Source organism: Dipodomys ordii, unplaced genomic scaffold, assembly GCF_000151885.1.
Source record: "Dipodomys ordii isolate 6190 unplaced genomic scaffold, Dord_2.0 Scaffold51, whole genome shotgun sequence".
Taxonomy (NCBI): domain Eukaryota; kingdom Metazoa; phylum Chordata; class Mammalia; order Rodentia; family Heteromyidae; genus Dipodomys; species Dipodomys ordii.
Genome location: NW_012267267.1, coordinates 5,333,802 through 5,356,032, shown reverse-complemented (window position 1 = coordinate 5,356,032; position 22,231 = coordinate 5,333,802). Strand labels below are relative to the sequence as shown.

The 22,231-nt window shown below is 43.7% G+C and overlaps 1 protein-coding gene across 1 annotated transcript in view; it reads right to left on the bottom strand.

Annotated features, from left to right (window-relative positions):
• Ak4 (adenylate kinase 4) overlaps positions 1–21,167 on the bottom strand; it is a 64,450-nt gene extending 43,283 nt beyond the window's left edge. The window contains exon 1 of the mRNA XM_013020630.1: positions 20,861–21,167. Within this exon, the coding sequence (XP_012876084.1) occupies positions 20,861–21,005 (145 nt within the window). The 5' untranslated portion in view covers positions 21,006–21,167. The remainder of the gene's footprint in view (positions 1–20,860) is intronic.
• Between the last annotated feature and the right edge of the window lie 1,064 nt (positions 21,168–22,231).

Genomic DNA, 22,231 nt, shown 5'->3' with positions numbered 1-22,231 from the left:
TATGAGATCTGGGTTTATACTCAAAAATCACCTAACAGAAATCTAAGCTGGGGGCAGTCCTAGGAAAGCTTGAGAAATTCATTTCTGTTAATTAAAAACTCCATCACAGCATTGCATACCAACAATAAATTTCAACAGTTTTTAAATACTTATTTAGTATTTTAGATGCTTAAATAGTTATTTTAAAATCAAAATAAAGGCAAAAAAATCCACAATGAAAAATGACAAAGTTTCAAAATTTGTCCTCTCTTACCTCAACCTAACTCAAATTCTTTATCTCTTGGTCTGGTCTTTATTTAAAATGTTGGCTTTTTAAATTTTGTTTTAAAAAGATTTATCTCCCTATATAGCCCATACTGGGCATCAGTCTCCTAATTACAGGTGCACGCTATCACACCTTGCTTAAATATTTGACATTTAGAATCTAGTGCTGTGATTTCCACTAGCTAGGCTAAAGGGCTAAGACAAGGATCTCTTGAGTGCAGGAGTTCAGGTTCAATAAACTAAGCTAATCCAATGTCCACACAAAGTATCAATAGTGGGCTCAGGCCTGTGAACTACTGCAGTTTAAAAAATAATAATATTATTAAATTTTAAAAATTAAATTAAACAATAATAAATCTGGGTGCCAGTGGCTCACACCTATAATCCTAGCTACTCAGGAGGCTGAGATCTGAGGATCATGGTTCAAAGCCAGCCTGGGCAGGAAAAGTCCATGATACTCTTATCTCCAATTAACCACCAAAAGAGCTGGAAGTGTCACTATGGCTCAGGTGGTAGAGTGCTAGCCTTGAGCAAAGGAAGCTCAGTGCTCAAGCCCCAAGACTGGCACCAAAATAATAATAAAAGTCATTAAATTTTGTTTCATTAAACTACAACTTATCTTGATTGCTGAGATTTTGTCTTTCCCCCTGAAATTTTTCCAAGTAGGGCAGTGCTTTACTGTCTTCCCTATAGCATATTAAAATTCACTTGTTAACATTCACAGGAAGGAGATTGCTCTACCATCAATCTCCTCTATAAGTAAACATGAAAAGATTAACTATCTTGTCTAAGAGGTCATAGATTGAGGGTGGCCAAGTTAGCCTGAAAAATCAAGCCATCTGACTTCCAATCCCACATACTGAAACAAAAAAAAAAAAAAAAAATACTACTGCTGGGAGCTTTGCATCACTAAAAGAGCTAGCATAAACCAATACAGTTGGATTTTAGAAAGTAACATGTTAAAAAATATCCAAATAAACTACAACTACAGATGATTGGAGAAATGCATGCATAAGTGATTGGTACCTTGCTGGTCAATGTCATGCAAGATTTAAGTTAAGGAACAACTGCACCACATCCCTGCTATCCCTCCTATGGATTCCACAGCCAACCTAACCCTCACTTTGGCCAAGGAAGAAGCTTTCCCGTTCTCAGACTCTCTACAGTCAGAAGTATAGATTCAAGTAGCAAGTGCCTGTCTATACTGGGATGAGCCTGCCATTCACACCCAAACACACCAAATAGCTTTTAAAAGGCTAATAAAGCTAGTGGATACTGCAGGATAATGTTTGGAACTCCCCAAATAACATGTAAATTTAGAAAAAGTAGGGGAGAGTTAGTAGAGGAATTGAGGTTGCTGGGGGAATATCAACAATGCCACAATGTCACAATGAAATGCCTTTTGTAAAACAAATATATGCTAATAAAAAAGGAAACCACACTGGGCATACTGGGTGGCTCATGCCTGTCATCCTAGATATGCAGGAGGCTGAGATCTAAGGCTTGTGGTTCCAAGCCAGCCCAGGAAGTAAAGTCTATGAGACTCTTATCTCCAATAAACTACTCAGAAAAAGCCAGAAGTGGAGCTGTGGCTCAAATAGTAGAGTGCTAGCTAAATGGGGGTGGGGGGGGGTTGGGGTGGAGAGGAGTGTGGGAGGTGGAGGAGGAAAGGGATAGTGGGACAACAACAAAGGAAGGGGTAACAATAATTGACAAGTAATGTACTCCTTGCCTTACTCATGTAACTGTAACCTCTCTGTACAGCATCTTTGCAATAAAATAATTTTTTTTAAAAAAAAAGAGGCTCAGGGACAGCATCCAGGCCCTGAGTTCAAGCCCCAGGACTGACATAAATAAACAATAAAAACAAAGTAAACCAGTAAAAGAAAAATAATACTAATAAATATATGAATAAATTTAGAAGGAATAGAATATGGAAAGTAAATCACCATAATTTCAGAGGTGCCACAATTAGCCAGTTAGTGGTGGCTAGGGCAAAAGAGTCATGATAGATGTCTAAAAAAGAATCTAGACATGTAATCATGGGAACAGCAGAATGGGAAACAAGGGTTATTTTTCTTGGAGGAAAAAAATACCACTTACATTGGCCAAGTGGTGAAACTATTTCTAATTATGGGAAGAGCTAGTAGATTTCATTATCTGACACTGAAGGCTAAAGTTGCAGAAGTAGAGAGTAGTTTATTAATGACAGCTTCAAGGAGTTGGAGTTCTTCTCAGTATAAGGAAAAAACAAAAAATCTTCCAATAATTAGACCTCTCCAGCAGTGAAAGAGCTTGCTTCCAGAGTTAGCTGTCAGCTTCTATAGAAGAATCCGGGATAGAATAGCCACTTGGACAGAATGACCTAAAATCCCTTCCAAGCCCAAGACATTAAGAAACAGAATAATTAAACTTAACACATTCATTGTTATGCATAATGTTTAGTTCCTAAGAACCCTGGAAAACCAAAACAAAATCAATAGAACTCAATAGAAAGAGGATTATGCACTTGCTACACGCAGGAAAGTTATTTTTTTAAAAAAAAAAAAAAAGGTAACTAGAATTAACCCAAGGTTTAAAAAAAATTTTTTTTGAAAAGCCAACTTATGTCTGAGACAATATTAGCAGTTACATTTAAGAAAATTGAAGTCAGACACTGGTGGCTCATGCTACTCAGCATGAGTACTATGAGTTCTGGAAGATTACAGGTCAAGGCCCACGCAAGCAGAAAAGCCTGAAGACAAAATAACCAGTAAAAAGATATGGCTGGAAGTGTGATTCAAGTGGTAGAATAAAAGCTAAGCAAGCAAGTTAAGCAAGTGCTAGTCCTCAGGTACCACGAAAAAGAGAAACAAACAAAAACAAAAAACAACAGAAAAAGAAATAGAAAATCAGGAAACATTACTCACATATGCAATCAATATTTTATAACTCTGTAGCAAACTACATTGACTACTATCAAATTCTGCAGAAAATAAAAACAGAAATACAGGAGACTTTGAGTGAGAATTATGAAAACAAAGCAAAAGTCAAAAATTAATCAGAATGGTGTAGTGATAGAGCTCATGCCAAGTATGCACAAGGCCATAGGTTTCCCAGCTCCAAAAAGCAAGCCAACCAAAACAAAGATGCAGAAAACTCAATCCAATCAAATAAACAGGTAAACTTAGAAAACAGTCCATCTTAGTGGTAAACAATTTTTAAAAGAAAATAAAAAAGTCATTATGGGTTCCCGGCATCTTCAAAGAGTACACAAGTAACTTTAATATGGGTATTTCTGTTGGGACAAGACTAAGACACAAAGGAAATTCAAGGAAAAACACCATAGTTCCAAGGGATTTAACAAAACAGTGAACTTGTAACCTTTGCTGGATGATACATATTGTGGCTAAACCCCACTGCATTGGGCCAGTGATTTGTCCAAAGCACCATTCACTAGGGAAGATCATAAATGAAATAAAACATCCTGACCAGGGTACTGGGGACTACAGAATAAAGAGAGAAGCAAGCATCTTACTAAATGACCCCATCTGACCCTTTCAGAAACCCTAGCATTTAGAGATTCTTACTAAGGAAGAAGAAATCAAGTTTAATTAACTGACCAACACACTAGGGGGAAAAAAAGCTTACAAAGTCAATGAGAGGACTAGCCATAGGTAAGCAAAATCCAATTATATTTTGTCTATACTCCATAGCCATCTCTGTGTCTACCACTTATCATTCCCAAAGTGCATCAGATACCTCCACCTGGAACTTCCCACATCAGGCTAACCTCAGTACCCACATCTGGAGCATTCCTCCTGTTCAGTAGGACCACCTGCGAGGGCGCCAGTGGCTCACACTTGTAATCCTAGCTATGCAGGAGACTAATATCTGAGGGTCATGGTTCAAAGCCAGCCTGGGTAGGAAAGTCCATAAAACTTTAATCTCCAGTTAATTACACAAAAGCAAAAACAGAAATAGCACTGCGGCTCTAAATGGTAGAGCACTAGCCTTGAGTACAAAAACTCAGGGACAGTGCCCAGATCCTGAATTCAGGCCCCCGGACTGGCACAATAAATAAATAAATAAATACCATCTTCCCCTTCAGTTAAGTTCAACCCTTCACAAGGGCACTTGGCTCTGTGCTGACCTACCATTTCTGATACAGCCATATCAGTTTCTACGATCACTATCCCCAACTACCCTCAATCGCTAAACCTCCTCTGAACTACTACTGCATCTCTCCCTTAGCTGGACTCCACTCTCTCTCTACCACAACTTGCTCCTTATTTTTCTGTTAAAAAAATGGCAATTATCCTAAAATAATTTAAGAGCAGAGACTCAACTCTAATGTGATACAGGCCAAGGAACATTTCCAGCTTCCTTGTCTATAATTCATGTGACCAAAATACTTTTTATCACCTACTTCTAGACATGATCCCTCCAACCAAATCATCCTGCTCCTACTTTTGACTGCCAGGACCTTGCCATACTCTCAAGATTCAATTCTTACACCATCTTTCCCATATCCCTCAAACAAACTCTATATCCAAAGGGGTAACAGAGCTTGTGTGTGCTCTCTCTTTCTCTCTCTGTCTCTCTCTATATATAAACTATACATAATATATAACTATATATATAACTATATTCGACACAAGAATTTTTTAAAAATCTTAAAAGTAACTCCTCTTATTGTTCTTATAATTTTTCCTTTTTTGAGCACTTTGTGTATTTTAATTTATAAAATAGACTATTTTTATCCCTGTTAATAGGATGCTATTAAAATACATTTATTTCACAAATAATGAAACTTAACATTTTTCCATGTCTGTGGATTCTGTGACACTCTTATCCATTTCCAAATGACCTGTCATATTCAAAATGTGAATGAGATTGCAATCCCACGTTTCTAAACAATGACTTGAAGATGGGGTAGTGGCTCAAGCCTGTATTCCCAGAAGAGACAGAAGGACAGAGAGTTTGAGGTGAGCCTGAGATACATAAACACAGAAAGTGCCTATCTTTAAAAGAAAAAGGGGGTGGGGGCTTCACCTAGAATCAGGAAATGGTTTTAAAGAAAAACAGATTAGCTAATTTCATTAAAAATCAAATGCTGTGCTTCTAAAGACACTATAGAGAAAAATGAAAAGACAAGACCTGGGGCTATAGCTCAGTGGTGCTAGCATGGAATGCTTGCCTAGCATGTGAAACAATCTGGGAAATGGTGCAGTTGGTTTGGGAAACAGTTTGGCAGTTCTTCAAAGTGTTGAACACAGAGCTACCAAATGACCCAGTTATTCTACTCAGATATAGGTACCTAAGAGGAAAACATATATCTATTAATATAAACAGCTTGTGTCTGGCCAGATGAGATACGTGACTAGGAAGTAGAGGGTAGGATGATCATGGTTGAAGGACAACCCAATGAAACCTTAGAAGACTCTCTTGTATGCAATCCCACCTATTCAAGAGACCATAGATGAGGATCATCTCTCCCTAGGCTAAAAATGTGAAAAATAACTAAAGCAAAAAATACCTGAAAAATAACTAAAGCAAAAAATACCTGAAAAATAACTAAAGCAAAAAAGGGGTTGGGATATAGTTCAAGTGATAGAATGGCTAACAATTGCAAGTCCCCAAGTTCAAACCTCAGTATTGACAAAAAATATTGTATATAAATGTCCATAGCAAAGCCAGGTACCAGTGGCTCGTGCCTGTAATCCCAGCTAACTCAGATCCTTAGAGATCTGAGGATCAAGGTTCAAAGCCAGCCTAGGGAAGGTAGTCTGAGACTCTTATCTCCAATTAACCACCAGAAAACTGGAAGTCACACGGTGGCTCAAAGTGGTAGAATACTAGCCTGGAGCAAAGGAGCTCAGGTATAGCACCTAGGCCCAGAGTTCAAGCCCTAGGACCCATTTAAAATTTTATTTAAAAATCCCTAGCAACTATCAAACAATGTAGGCTTAAACATATGTGGTATATCCATCTATCCATCCATCCAATAGGTTATTTCTGGTTATTGTTGAGCAAAGGAATGAAGTATTGGTATCTACTATTACACAGACAACCCTTGAAATCACACTAACAAACACAATACAACTAACATACTGTGCAACTCCACATGTAGGAAATATCCAGAATGGGCAAACGATATACATAGAACTTAATGTTACATTTTGGCTGAGACTAAAGAGGAAGGCGGAATGACAGCCAGGGGTCAGAGTTTCTTTGTTGGGATAAGGAAAATGTTCTGAAATTACCTAATAATAATAATAGTTTAACAACTCCAGAAAATAGATATTGTTAACTGTACACCTTTTTCCCCTTCTCTTGAGAGTCTGGCTATATAGCCCATAATTTTCCTGCCTTAGCCTCCATATACTGGAATTACAAGCATGTGCCAACATACCCAACTAATTGATACACTATTTTTTTTGGCTGGTCCTGAGTCTTGAACTCTGGGCCTGGGCACTAACCCTGAGTATTTGTACTCAAGGCTAAAGCATTTGAGCCACAGCTCTACTTCTGGCTCTTTTGTGGTTAACTGGGGATAAAAATCTCACGGCCTTTCTTTCCAGACTAGCTTTAAACTGCAGTCCTCAGAATCCAACCTCCTGAGCAGCTAGACTTACAGGTATGAACTACTAGCACCCAGCTGATTTATATACTTCTAAAGGGTAAATTTCATGTGAGCAAAATTTTATATCAGTAAGGCAATAAATAAGCTTGTGGCTCACACCTATAATCCTAGCTACTCAGTAGTCTGAGATCTGAAGATCTCAGTTCAAAGCCAGCCTGAGTAGAAAAATCCATGAGACTCCTATCTCCAATAAAAAACCACCAGAAAACTGTGGCTCAAGTGGTAGAGTACTCACCTTGAACTGAAGAGCTGAGGACCAGCACCCAGGCCCAGAGTTCAAGCCCCACAAATGAAAAAAAAAGATAAGTAGATAATTTATATTTATATATAAATAAATATGCATATGTTTTAACATATTTCCATCTAGGTATAATGTAGCTCAAACTCTTAGCCATGCCTCAAAAGGTTCTGATCCTACCTTACCTTTGCAACTGCCCTCCTATCCTCTTTCAAGGGAGAACCAACTTCTTTTTTCCACTTACTCAAAGTTTACCTCTATGAAGATATCCCTTTACCTCTGAATGGACACACACCTGGCTCCTACCATCACTGATAGTTTAGTCTACTCTTGGGCTAGGGTGAAGCACAAAGATAGATAGAGTAAATGCCTTCTAGATTCTGGGTTGATCTCCAGGACCATAAAAATAAGCAAAATAAAGTAGCTTCCCAGTCATTCGTCATCATTGTCATAGCCTAATTTCTTCACACAAAATCCAATGTACAGGACATGAGATTGAAAGTGTCTCATAGTTTTCCCTTATTTGCAGAATGTAACCCTTCTTCACAGAACAGGATAAGACTTTCTGCTGAACTGAACTGCCTTTGATGAGTTTACTACTCACATGGTGACAGACTACATCTGAAGATAGACAGATAGATAAATGTATATATCTGAAATATATATATATATATATATATATGAAAAATAGACAGGTGTTGGGGGTTCCCATTTGTAATTCTGGCTACTCAGGAGGCTGAGATCTGCATACTATGGTTAGATGCTAACCCAGGCAGGAAAGTCCAGAAGACTCTTATCTCCAATTAACTACCAAAAAAGCCAGAAGTGGAGCTGTAGCTCAACTGGTAGAATACCAGCCTTGAATGATAAAGCTAAGCAAGTGTACAAGACTCTGAATTCAAACCCCAGTACCAATACATACACACAAATTAAAAAATCTCACTGGGAGATGATGATGATGATACAGGTGGATATGAAGGAAGTTTCCAAAAAGAAAGTGACTTGTAAGACAACAGACTTTACAGGAGGATGAGACCTCATCACTTCACTACACACCTTAAGGGAACCTAATAGAACCTAGAACTTGAGCCCCAGGCTGGAAGTCCTCAAGGACAGAGAACAAGTTTTATTTGCCTGCCTCACTGGGCCTGAGGTAGGCACAGATATCAGTTCAATGACTAAGGAATGAACACCATGCCCAAGCTGTACTACAGAATTCTCCTGTTAAGATGAGAAGCTGCTTCGACCTCTTTATCACCACAGCTGGTTTCTAGTTTAGACCTCTTAGATCCAGCTCTCTGGAAGGGCAGCACTTCCTATTTTAGATTTATTTTTAATGTTTTTCTTTTTTCTAGGACAGAACAAACAGGTATGTGCACAATCACACCTGCCAATTCTAAAGACCTTCCTGAACCACAGCATACTGGTAGACAACTAAGCCACAATGACTTTCCTACATCTGCTTTGCTTCTGTCTGTCCTCCAGAACTGAAAAGCTGACAATTAATTGGACTAGTAAGAAAAGGTGAACCTTTTTAGACATGACTAAAATCCCAATCCCTAACTAAAACCCAATCTCCAACTAAAATGCCCCTAAAATCCCAATGCTTCAGAGGCAGGAGGACTGATCACAAGTTCAAGGCCAGTCTAAGTTACATGATGTGACCATGTATCCAAAAGAGAAAAAACAGTAGGCCAGGTGCCAGTGGCTCATGCCTATAATCCTAACAACTCAGGAGTCTGAGATCTGAGGATCGAGATCCAAAGTCAGCCCAGACAGGAAAGTCCATACGACTCTTATCTCCAATTAACTACCAGAAAACTGGAAGTGGTGCTGTGGCTCAAGTGATAGAAGGCTCCCTTGAGCTGAAGAGCTCAGGGACAGCATCCAGGCCCAGAGTTCAAGCCCCACAATGGACCAAAAAAAAAAAAAAAACTAAAAGAGAGCAAGAGAGACAGAAAAAAGCAACAATACCCTTTCCCTCTGCCACATGAACAGTGTGGAAGAAAAGTGTCTGGCAGACACCTTGACCTTGGCACTTTGCATCCTTCAGAATTGTGTGAAGTAAGCCTCTCTGGTTTATGAGCCTTCCTGCCTTAGGCATTTTGTTACACCTGTACAAACAGACTAAGACACTATCTCAGCAGACCACTTCCGAGACACCACATGAATATTTCACTTTACAGGGCCTAGAAGTTTAACCCTCATCCCAGAGGACCAGGTTTGAAAAGTTAAGTTTCTCCACTTATTAACTTCTTGGACCTACAGCAACTTACTCAACCTCTAGGTCTTTTATTTCTTTCAAAATTATATCCTGAGTGGCACTGTAGATCTGGGTGTGGATTAAAGGTAATAGGCATCCATTAGCCAGTATGCTTCACTCATTACAAACTGGTACTTATAACTAAGTCTCAAGAATTACAAAGTACCAAGGTCATAGGTCTATGTTCCCCGAAGGAAAGTGCTGAAGCATGGAAAACAGTTAATTTCTAACATTTCATTTCTGAATAGTTAATTTCAGAATTGAGCAGAGCTAACAGGACTGTTTTAAAAGTATTGGTCTAGCGAAGCAAGGCCTGCTCACTGCCAGATGTGTTAACTAGTACAAGAGTTCTGGTGACCTGGAGGTGAGACTGTTAAAGTATAACATCAGTCATCAAAACTGAACTTCATGAAGTTGTACAAATGACCTTTTGTACTTTGCCTTAGAGGTCAACCTGAGAACTAACTTCAAGTGGGGAAAGGAGGGGGGGCAGAATAACCCTAAAATGCCTCTACAATCTAATTACAATTTTTTGGGGGAGGTCCCGTCGTGGGGCCTGAACTCTGGGCCTGGGCATTGTCCCTCAGCTCTTCAGCTCAAGGCTAGCACCCTACCACTTGAGCCACAGCGCCACTTCTGGCTTTCTTTCTTTTTGCTTATGTGGTGCTGAGGAATCGAACCCAGGGTCTCATGCATGCAAGGCAAGCGCTCTACCACTGAGCCACCTTCCCAGCCCCTAATTACAATTTTTTTTAACTTGGGTTTGCTAAGTGAAAAAGACATAAATGACATCTAACTCGCTAATCCTTTACATACAATACATTTGTCTGTGTGTGTGTGTGTGTGTGTGTGTGTGTGTATGTATGTGTGTGATGGTCTTGGGTTTGAATTTGGGGTCTGGGCACTATCCCTGAGCTTTTTTGCTCAAGGCTGGCTTTTTTACTCAAGACTAACAAGGCATAAGCCACAGACACCCAGCTAGAAAACAATTTCCAGGTCCATAAATCTTCACACCCAGACTGATAGAATAGACTAGCATAATAAAATCTGACCAAATTATAATATATGCACATGTAAATTCCCAGTGTGAAACTCCTTTGCACAATTAATATTCCAGGGGAGGGGGTGGGAAAAAATTAAAGGAAAGTAAAATAGGAAATGTTAGGGGCACATACTAGTGGGAAGGAAGAGAGAGAAAAAGGGAAATAAGTCAAAGAATTTTTTTTTGGCCAGTTGTGGGGCCTGAACTCTGGGCCTGGGCGCTGTCCCTCAGCTCTTCAGCGCAAGGCTAGTGCTCTACCACTTGAGCCACAGCGCCACTTCCGGCTTTTTTCTTTTTTCTTATGTGGTGCTGAGGAATCGAACCCAGGGCCTCATGCATGCAAGACAAGCACTCTACCACTGAGCCACCTTCCCAGCTCCTCAAAGAATTTTATATATATAAAAACAGAACACATGTTAACAGTATTTTAAGAAGCAGGAAGGAGAGATAGAGGAGATGAGGTAGATTGTGTACACTGTCTGCATGTATTGAAATGTCACAATGAACCACCTCCCCCCCCACACCCATATAACTAATGCATGGTAATAAAAATCACTGAGAGAGAGAGAGAGAACACGAGTTCTGGGCACTAGTGGCTTATACCTGCAATCCTATCTACTCAGGAAGCTAAGAGCTAATTAAGGATCAAAACTTAAAGCCAGCCTGGGCAGGAAAGTTTATGGGATTCCTAACTCCAACTAATCACCAAAAAAGCTGGAAGCAGAGGTGTGGCTCAAGCGGTAGAAAACTAGACTTGAGCACAAAAGCTCAGAGACAGAGCCCAGACCGAGTTAAAGCTTAATACCAGACTGCGCCGTCACACGCACACACGCGCACACGCGCGCACACACACACACACACACACACACACACACAGAAGTTACTTTTCCACAAGTGAAAAACTGTACTTAGAATGGTCTAAATTTAATAATGAATAGCAGAATATATTTAGGGACTAAATGTCTAGGTGATATTTGATTTACAAACCATCTTCCTTAGTTTTATTTTTTTAGTTTTGTTAAACCTGGTGTGTTTATGTGTAAATTCCTAAAAGCAAACAGGATAGGCTGCATACAAGCTTTAGCAGTAAGAATTTCCTGCCTATTAGTGGATGGCATGATTGATTTCATCTTTCTCAATTTTCTAAGTCTTGATAACCTGCATAACCAGAAAGTTTCATTTTAAATATACATATTAAATTTACAATATAAATGTATATATGCATATATGCCTATGCGTATCTGTATGCACCTAAAACATTTAGGTTAAAGAATAAGTTGCTAAATCAAGTAGTACCTGTATGGTTTAGGACTTCTTCTGCTCCTATGATTTAAAAACGGCTATGGCCCAGTAGTTATATTCCTAGAAACCTCTTCCAAGGAGATATATTAATGCAGTAATTTACATAGAGTGTTCTTCCTAACTGTTTTTGTTTCTGGTTTGTTTGAGGTTTGAGACAGGGTCTTTCCCAGTAGGCTAGGCTGGCCTTGAAATGGAGATCCTCCTGCATCCACCACTGGAGTACTGGTGCCTGTCAACAGGCCATGTAAGGAGAGTCTGACCTGAAACAGCAAATACTGAACACTTTCTACCCAAGACAGGATAGACACTTGCTTGTCCAACCCTCAGCATAGTCATCCTGGTGATGAGGCCAAAACCTTAGAAGTTCCTATGAGCTTTCTCCCTCGCACTTTGCACAGACAACTTATCAGGCTCTGCCTTTATACATAATCTCCCTTTATTTTTCTTCCTTCACCATAGTCCACTCTCTTTACCCACTCTGGACTCCATAGGGCTACTGGATGGGCTCTTTTGTTTTGCTTTGAGTTTTGTGGAATTTCTTTCTGCCGGTACTAGGGCTTGAACTCAGGGCCTTATGTTGTCCCTTAGCTTTTTTGCTCAAATCTAAGGCTCTGCTACTTGAGCCACAACTCCACTTCTGGTTTTTTGGTAGTGAATTGGATATAAGAATCTCAAGGATGGCTTTGAACCAGTGATCCTTAGATCTTATCCTCCTGAGTAGCTAGATTTACAAGTTTGAGTCACTGAAGTCTACCTACTGTTACTCTTTGTGTGTGTGTGTGTGGTGGTACTGGGATTTGAACTCAGGGTCTTGCACTTGCAAAGCAGACGCTTTATCACTCCAGCCAGTCTGCCAGCCCTAATACTTCCCCCCCACCACATAGGTTATTTTCAAAATAGGGTCTCACTTTTTAGGCCACGGATGGCCTGGCCTGCAATCCTATTTGTGCTTTCTCCTGTAGACAGGATAACAGGAGCATACCACTGAATCCAAGTTCAGATGGTATCTCACAGACTCCCCCACCCTTCTCAGGCTGGCCTCCAACTACAATCTTTCCCTTCACCTTAGGTCCACCTCCCAAACTAGGATTACAGGCTTGAGCCAACCCAGGACGCTCCTAGTGTCACTCTTATTTACCTAGCATCACTACAGCATGCAAAAAGACCATTCTTACAAGATCAACACCCTTCAGTCATTTCCTAGTGCCCTCAAAACCAAATCTAGTCCTCAAAGCTCTATCTCATTGGCACCTGCTCACATCTCTGTTCTGGCGAGTATCCACACCCCTTCTGCTCCCTGGGGACTTTCCTCACTGTTCCTCCAGCGATGTATGTTCTCACCTAAGGGCCTAGCACTGGCTGCTCCTTCTCCCTGGAACAGTCTGCTCCTATGTTATGGCATGCCCACTCATTGTTTATGCGTTCTGGAGACATCCAAGCCCTCCTGGAGAGGCCTTCCCCAATCACACCACCCAGGACTGCCATCATAACCCTAGTGATCAAATCACTAATTCCTTTCCTCTGTAACATATGCCACCTATTACCACCTATTCCCATGTGGGCTCTAACCTCTTAAGAAAAAAGGGATGTTTGAATAAGTACATTAAAAAACTGTTGAATGAGCCGGGCGCTGGTGGCTCACACCTGTAATCCTAGCTACTCAGGAGGCTGAGATCTGAGGATCTCGGTTCAAAGCCAGCCCAGGCAGGAGAGACCGTGAGACTCCTATCTCCAATAAACCACCAGAAAACCGGAAGTGGCGCTGTAGCTCAAGTGGTAGAGCACTAGCCTTGAGCTGAAGAGCTCAGGGACAGCGCCCAGGCCCAGAGTTCAAGCCCCACAACCGACAAAAACAAAAAACAAAAAACTGTTGAATGAATAGTGTATTATACAGAGATTAGAATGTATGTGAAGATGATTTAAGAACACAGGAGCTGAGCATTGTGATTCATACCTGTAATCACTCAGCTACTTGGGAGGGCAAATCAAAAAGATCAAGTTCAAGGCCAAGACTGACCTCAATAGTAATACTGTTTAAAATTAAAAAAAAAGAAACACAGAACATGGGAACAAAATATATTTTTTAGTGAAAGGAATAACAGATTATCAAATAATTGGTTAACATATCACCAAATATGATGGGGGGGGAAGTGGAGGGGCTGGGCAAGTCCACAGAATGGGCAAGAAATAGCAATATTTTTAAGTATGTCAATGTGGTACCTTCTTGCATCATCCTTGTAAGGAGGAAAGAAGTAATTTATAGTTTCTCCTATGTATCGGGTTATTTTATGTGCACAATCTAGCTACTATTAATTATTATAGCTGTGCCATGATTAATATAAAACTCTCATTAGCCAGAGTCCATCAGTGTGTAGCAAAATGAAAGTCGCAACCAATTGGTAGGTTATAAAATTAGTTTGTTGTTGTTGGGGGTTTTTGAGGGGTGTCAGTCTTGGGGCTTGAATTCTTGGCCTGAGTGCTGTCCCTGAGCTCTTCAGTTCAAGGCTAGTGCTCTACCACTTGAGCCACAGCACCACTTCCGGGTTTTTCTGAATTTGTGGTCCTGAAGAATCGAACCTGGGGCTCCATGTATGCTAGGCAAGCACTCTACCACTAGGCCACATTCCCAGCCCTGGTTAGTTTTTAACAAAATACAATTAAAAAAAGAATAGAATAAGTTGGGCATTGGTGGCTCATGCATGTAATCCTAACTACTCAGAAGGCTAAGATCTGAAAATTCTAGTTCAAAGCCAGCTCAGGCCAAAAAGTCAATGAGACTCTTATTTCCAATTAAGTAACAAACTGCTGGAAATGGAGCTGTGACTCAAATAGTACAAGTGCTAACTTTGAGCCAAAAAGCTCAGGGACAATGTGCGGCCTCTGAGTTCAAGCCCCACTACCAGAAAAGAAATAGAGACAGTCAGGAAGGAAGGCAGGAAGGCAGGAAGGCAGGAAGGCAGGAAGGAAGGAAGGGAAAGAGATGAGGGAAGGAAGAAGGAAGGAAAAGGAAAGAAGGAAGGAAGGAAAGAGGGAGAGAGGGAAGGAAAGAAAGAAAATAAATTTTAAATTAAAAAAAAAAAGACCATGTACGGCCAGGTGCAGATGGCTAATGCCTGTAATCCTAGCAACTAACGAGGCATGGTTCAAGGCCAGCCCAGGCAGGAAAGTCCATGAAACTCTTAGCTCCAGTTAACCACCAGAAAACCAGAAGTGGCACTGTGGCTCAAGTAGCAGAGTGCTCACCTTGAGCTGAAGAGCTGAGGGACAGCACTCAGGCCCAGAGTTCAAGCCCTATGACTGAAGAGGGTAGGGGTGGGGCGGGGGAGGGAAGATCATTCAAAGATTAACGATGTGCACAAGTGTAGAACATTCTGGAATGCCTGACTCAAGCCTAAATAGTGCTAATTCACGTGAAAAGCCCAAGCAGAAGGACTCAAAAATAACACCTGCCATCCTAGCTAGCTACTCAGGAGGCAGAAGTGAAGCCTGCCAAGACACTTGCTCCAAGTAGTACAGCACTTGCCATAAGATCAAACCCCAGTATAAAAAAAAAACAAAAAACTAAGAATTGGATGTGGCATGGGCACATAGACTGTAGAAGGTCAGGCACTGCTTGACCTGGTCTTTTCCCAAGTTTTACCACGTGAGGATAGAAAATGGAATATAGCATACTGTAGAAATCTTGCCACAAGTCTTTGTATGGTCTACAAAAAGATCTGCCACTTAAAGTTCACTTGGATGCACTGCTGAACTCTGACTCTCATGTCTTTCAACACAGTATCCTTCAAGTCTCAGAAATGTTCACTCTTACATAAGACACAGAGTTGTACTTAATCAGTACCCAAAAACCCTGAGGCCTTTGAACCAGGTCCTCTTCTCAGAGAGGTTTAGTCTATAGCCTAACTTGAAACACTAGTTCTAGTTACAAAAATCCAGCAAGAACTGCAGTTAATATTAAGAACAGAAACAGGTTTGCTCTTGAACATCTTTTCAGTCAACTCCATGATGCTTCCAAATAGAAACTTGCCAATTTTCCTGCACTTGAGATAACAGATCCAGTATTATAGAAGAATGTGGAATTTTTTAATCTGTCCAGCACTTCAACTAGGATTTGAGATAACAGATCCAGTATTGTAGAAGAATGTGAATTTTTTATCTGTCTAGTACTTCAAATAATATTCTCGTAAGTAGGAGAAAATGAGAGAGGGAGTAACAATGTTGGACAAGAAATGTACTCATTACCTTACTTACGTAACTGTAACCCCTCTGTACATCACTCTTACAATAAAGTAAAATAAAAAAGGTTATAGGCTTAGAAAAGTGGAAAAGTGCTGTTCAGATTCTTTTCTTTAAAGAGAAATTAACCTCCAGTTTAGAAAATGAAATGGCTGTTTTTCTCCAAAGCAAGTGTTCTGTTTTTGTGTAAAGACTGGATTATTAACAACCTAGTGTTTTTGCTTTTGATAATACCTACTTTAAAAAATAGAGTATAGGTCTGGGAAGGTAGCTCTGTGGTAGAGCACTTGCCTTACGTGCATGAGGCCCTGAGTTCGATTCCTCAGCACCACATAAGCAAAAAGAAAAAAGTCGGAAGTGGCGCTGTGCCTCAAGTGGTAGAGCACTAGCCTTGAGCTGAAGAGCTGAGGGACAGCCCCCAAGCCCAGAGTTCAGGCCCCACAACCAGACTCAAAAAAAAAAAAAAAGAGTATAAATGCTGTCCAATCTAATTTTTTTTTAATTTTAAAGAGCTATCACTAAAAAAAAAAAAAAAAAACAAGAAACAGAATTTTTTCCCGAAACAGAGTCTCGTTATACAGCAACACAGGTTGCCCTTGAACTGGAGATCAATCAAGTTCCTGCTCAGCCTCACAAGTGCTGGAATCACAGGTGTGAGCCACAGTGACCAGCTAAATATCAGCTAGACCTAGAATTTTTGATGTGGCCCATTCTGGGGAGTGCCACTGTACGTGTACTTACCACACATACATGCACACAAACAGACACACCTCAAGGTAAGAAGTGAACTCCTGTGAGTGAGAGTATAGGACCCAGCACCTGGCAACCTAAGGCAACTCCCCATTCTTTTCCTCACAGAGCATTCTTAAAAAAGAAAAAAAAAAGTAAGCCAAAGATCAGGGTGTATTCCCAAATAAGGTATTTGATAAGCCTCAGCCTGAGCTGCTCCAGGCTGCCTAGCCAGGCAAAGAATCACAACTATCAGGAAGCTAATCTCAGACCCTTAGTAAGTAGAAACTTTCATGGTAAATCAAAGCTAGTTAAACAGAATGGATTCTATTGCTTGATGGAAGGGAAAATGGAGACCAAAATTGCTACTCACGCCTTCAACAGAGACCTGTTGAGCCCTTTTTAATGGTTTCCAGCAGTTCACCACAGCCCCGTTTCAGAGTGGTAAGTGGAATACAATATAGGTAGAAGGGACAAGGGACACAGAGTATCTTCATACTTTCAACTATAAACAGAAAGATTATGGTGCTTTTCCACCAGGAGATTAGCTAAAAGCAAACAGCAGGTAATCAATAAAATAAAAAGACTGGAATATTTGCTTATTTACCAAGCAGTGGGCCTCTAAGATTCTTACTTAGATCTTCCAAGGGAGAAAAATAATCTGAGCTCTTTGTACTGTACTTTGTAAAGAAACCCTTAGCAGGTACTAAATATCATATTGGATGAATTAGACATTCATTATTATACTGCACTGTAACTATATTCCATAGCAGCAACAGAATCAACAAGGCATATGTAGAGGAAAGGAATGGATTCTGCCACGGTACATGAGGGAAGTCTGCATTCACAGAAGCAATGAGGTCACCGTGGTCCCTTCCTGCCAGGCAGCTTTTCACCAGGCAGTGGCTGCAGGAGGCAATCGTGTGGTCAGGGCTATGACCAAGTCCAGGTGGCAGCAGATGGCCTGAGCTACTTTCCAATTCAAAATGCTACAAAGGTTCCATTTCCTGGGGTTTTACTATGTTTCACCATTTCCTTCAGACTTTCAACTGTAAAAGTGGACATACAACAGGACTGTGGTGATTTTCTACCAGCAGATTAACTAAAAGCAAACAGCAGGCAATAGATTGAAAACTGAAGACTATGGATTTGCTTATTTACCATGCAGTGGGCCTCTAAGATTCTTACTTAGACCTTCTAAGAGAGAAAAAATAATCTGAGATCACGCCCCCAAAAATTTTTCACTGGGAACAAATTGGAATCCTTTATTGCTCTTCTCTCCTTGAAAAATTATTTGAATCAGTACATACAAATAAATAAACTGGGAGGAAAACGTGTTCAAATCCGTTTTCATGCAAATAAATTAGACAAGAGGATTATGGTTCCAGGAAAGCCTGGGCAAAGTAAGTTCTCAAGACACCATTTCCCTCTGGAAGAAGCCGGGGAGTGGTGGTATGTACCTGTCATCCCAGCTAGTGGATCCAAATGAGACCCTGTCACAAAACACTGCAAAAAAGGGGCTGGAGGCATGACTCAAGTGGTAGAGTGCAACATGAGGTCCTGGAGTTGAAACTGCAGTGTTAAAATAATAATAGCAAATACTTGATTGTCAACAGCAAAGAAAATCTAAACATTTTGAAGCCATCTTCTAGCTTCAGGAGAAAACAAGACAGGAGATGAAGTTATCTGAAAGAACAGAAACTAAGGAAAATTAAAGTGGTTTTTAAAAAGTGAGAATACCACCAGGCCATCAGTGGCTCATGCCTGTAATTCTAGCTATTCAGGGAACTACGATCTCAGGATCCAGGTTCTTTTTTTTTGGGGGGGGGGGTCTGGTCGTGGGGCCTGAACTCTGGGCCTGGGCACTGTCCCTCAGCTCTTCAGCTCAAGGCTAGCACTCTACCACTTGAGCCACAGCACCACTTCTGGCTTTTTTCTTATGTGGTGCTGAGGAATCGAACCCAGGACCTTGAGCATGCAAGGCAAGTGCTCTACCACTGAGCCACCTTCCCAGCCCCGAGGATCCAGGTTCTTATTTCCAGTAAACTTCCAAAAGTCAGAAGTAGAAGTAAACCATCCAGTCCAGGTATAAGAGATTGTATGACACGGTCAGTCTAGTAAAGCCTTTACCACTGTCTCTATTTCCCCACCCCGGAGAGCCCAATCTACCCACAAAACCATTCGACTTTTCCCTCAGAAGACTACATGCCAAATGCAGCATTTGATTGTGGTATTAAAATAGAGCCAGGTGTGCTGGGACAAACCGGTCATCCCAGCTATTCTGGAAACTGAGGCAGAGGATTGCCAAATGCAAAAACAGCCTGGACAATGCCCTATCTCAATTACTTCTGTGCTCAGACTGGGGCTTGAGCATGGGCCACAGCTAGAGGGGAGGTAGTACACTGGAGAAAAGAGTCTCAGGACCTTTCCTGCCTAGGTTGGCTTTGAACTACGATCCTCCAATCTCAGCCTCCTGAGTAGCTAGAATTACGGGAGTGACTCACCAGCTCTTGGCTTAAAAATAAAAAAAAATTAAAGAGTGAGATGTTTACCTCAGTACCCCCAAGTACCACCAAAGATTTTTTTTGGGGGGGGGTCCGGTCGTGGGCCTGAACTCTGGGCCTGGGCGCTGTCCCTGAGCTCTTCAGCTCAAGGCTAGCACTCTACCACTTGTGCCACAACTGGCTTTTTTTTTCTGCTTATGTGGTGCTGAGGAATTGAACCCAGGGCCTCATGCATGCAAGGCAAGCACTCTACCACTGAGCTACCTTCCCAGCCCCCAGCAAAGATTTTTTTTTTAAACCATCTGAGCTAACGATACCATAGAACTGCATCCATCTGAGACATCGGGGTGAGAAGTATCCGTAAGAATCAAAATCAAGGGGTGCTTTGCAACCTGCTTAAGAGGGAATGAAGCTCAAGGCCTTGAGTTGGAACACCAGAGGAGGTGGCGGAGGTATGATGAATAAAAACTACCTCAGTACATTTCTCAATTCCTGGCTGGCTTTTGCCTGCACTGTCCTCCACCCACCTTCTCATGCGAATAGCTGTTTCTAAAATGCAGATCTCCGGATAATTAGTCCACCAGGAGCAACAACCACCCCGAAAACCAAGGAGAGTTGTAACGGTGAAGGACCCGGTAGGCAATAACAGGTTGTCCTAAAGGAAGTTGCTAATTACTAGTGTCAGCATCCGGGAAGGGTCACCGCCTCCCCACCCCTACCTGCCCGCCCACCCACCGCATCCCAGCGGCTACCTCTCACTGGTTAACGCTACTCCCTTGGAACTGGTGGGAGACAAGGGAGGGGCAGGCAGGAACCGAACACTGTCAGACTAAGTGATGGAGGCGATCTAGATACCAATCCCCAACTTCACCACGCCGCCCAGGGCTTCAAATGTAATTTATCAGAACGACTTTCCAACAAGTCTCCGGGCGGCCAGGCCCTCAGTTTGGAGAGAAGGGGGCCTCGGTGGGGGGGGGGGTGAGGGGGAGGAAGAGTTTACCTAAGAAGGCGGTGGCAGAACGGACAGGCGCCCAGGGAGCTGCCCCCCTCCCCCGGCCGAGGGAGTGGAGGGGCGCGCGCCGGCGAGCCCGGCGCAGCCACAGGTGCCCCCCGCGCGCACCGGAGGGACTCCCACAGGTGGGCGCCGCTGGGCCCCGGGAGAAGGGGGCGCGCGGCTCTCTAGGACCTGGGGGAAGAGGACGGAGGGGACCCACCCCACCCCACCCCAGGGCTGGGAGATGGTTTTTGCCTTTAGGAGACAGCGTTGCGAGCCAAGCTGGGAGTTTTCCACTGTCTGCCTCTCGCTCTCCCCGCCGGCTGGGCAAAGGCTTCTCCCACCTCCCCCCCCCCGACATATACACCCCAGCAGGAGGAATGGGGTGAAAAGAGGAGCCGCGGGCACCTCCCACTCTCCTCCCCACCAGCCTCAGCCTCCTCCGGGGCGCGGTTAAGCCGCGCGATCGCCGGCCGCCGGCTGCATGCGCTCCGGCACGTACGAGCCCGCACAGCCACAGGCGGGCGGGGGGAGGGCGCAGAGACCCAGCCCCGACCCCGGTCCGGACCGTTCCTCCCCCCCCCCGCCCACCACACACACACACACACACCTCTCAGCCGATCCCGCCGGGCTTCCCCCTCCCGCGCCTCCTCAGCCCCTCACCCGTGTTGGCCTTGAGGTTCTCCCGTAAGAAGTGACCGCTGGACAGATGCTGGAGGCCAAAGTTCTGGGCGATCCTCTGGCACACCGTGCCTTTCCCCGAGCCGGGCGGCCCGAGGATGACCGCGCGCAGGAGTTTGGAAGCCATGGCTCCGGCGGCCCCACGGGCAGCCCCGACTGTAGCCCCGCAGACAGCCCGGGAACTTTGTTTCTCGGCCCCCGTCTCGGGCACCCTCTCTGCTCGCGCGGGGACGCGCCTGCCGCCCCTACGGTGGGGAGGAGAGACTTGAAGACAAACCCCTCCCCGCAGCCCCGCCCTCCGCCACCGCCCCGCCCGGGGCCGAGCCCCCGCCCCTCACCGTCCGCCCACGCGGGGGAGGGGGGGCAGAGGTCCCACCTCCATCCTTTCCTCGATCTCACTCCCCACGCCCTCTCAAAGATCGGGGCGGGGGGCCCTGCTCGCCGAGTGATCCCCGAGCCAATCGGGATCGGACTAACTCCCAAGTGCGCCCCCGCAGCCCCACGCACACAATGGTCCGGGGCTCAGCCCCCCCTTCCCCTCCCTCCCGCCGGGTCCTGCACGTGGGCCGCCGTGGAGTCCGCTCCTCGCCCCCCCCACCCCGCCCCACCTTCCCCGGCGGCTGTCATCCCCGCCGCCCGCGCGCAGACGGACCGAAGGGTCCACCTCCGCCCTGAATTGCCCGTGCGCTCCCACGCGCGGGGCGCAAGCAGAGCCCGGCGCAATGAGCCCACACCTCGGCGCCCCACGGCTCAACCGGGCGCCCAGCTTGGCTTCCCCCTTGGGCGGCGCCGCCTCCGCCCGCCTGGTCTCTCAGCCCCGCTGGCCAAGCAGGACTCGATCCTTACGTAAGCCCGGAGACAGCAGCGCCCGAACCGCCGGCGCGCCCCCCCCCCCCCCAGCGCCCCCCCCCCCCCCCGCGCCGACCCGCGAGGACTGCGGGGGAGAAAGGAGGACATACGAGTTCTCTTTTTATTTAGTCGCCTAGGGACCGGGCCTATTGTGAAGAGAGAGGAAAAATACAACTTGAGTACCTGCTGTCCATCAAGTCCGAGGCGGTGGCATCTCATTATGCAACCTCTCGAGGCACAGATGTGGAAATGCAGTCGTTCATCTGCTCAGCGGCGTTGGATCCAGCAGCACCTGTTAATGGGACCGACTATTTCCAGAGCTCGGAATAGAAAATCAAGAACAAAGGACCCAATCTGGTGCCAAAAGAAGTTACTTTACAGATTGAGTCTCTCTGTCTCTGTCTCTCTGTCTCTGGGGGAGGCAGTACTGGAGTTTGAACTAAGAGCCTCTCTCTTTGGGACACACACACACACACACACATGCATTCCTCTTTTTCTGTTATT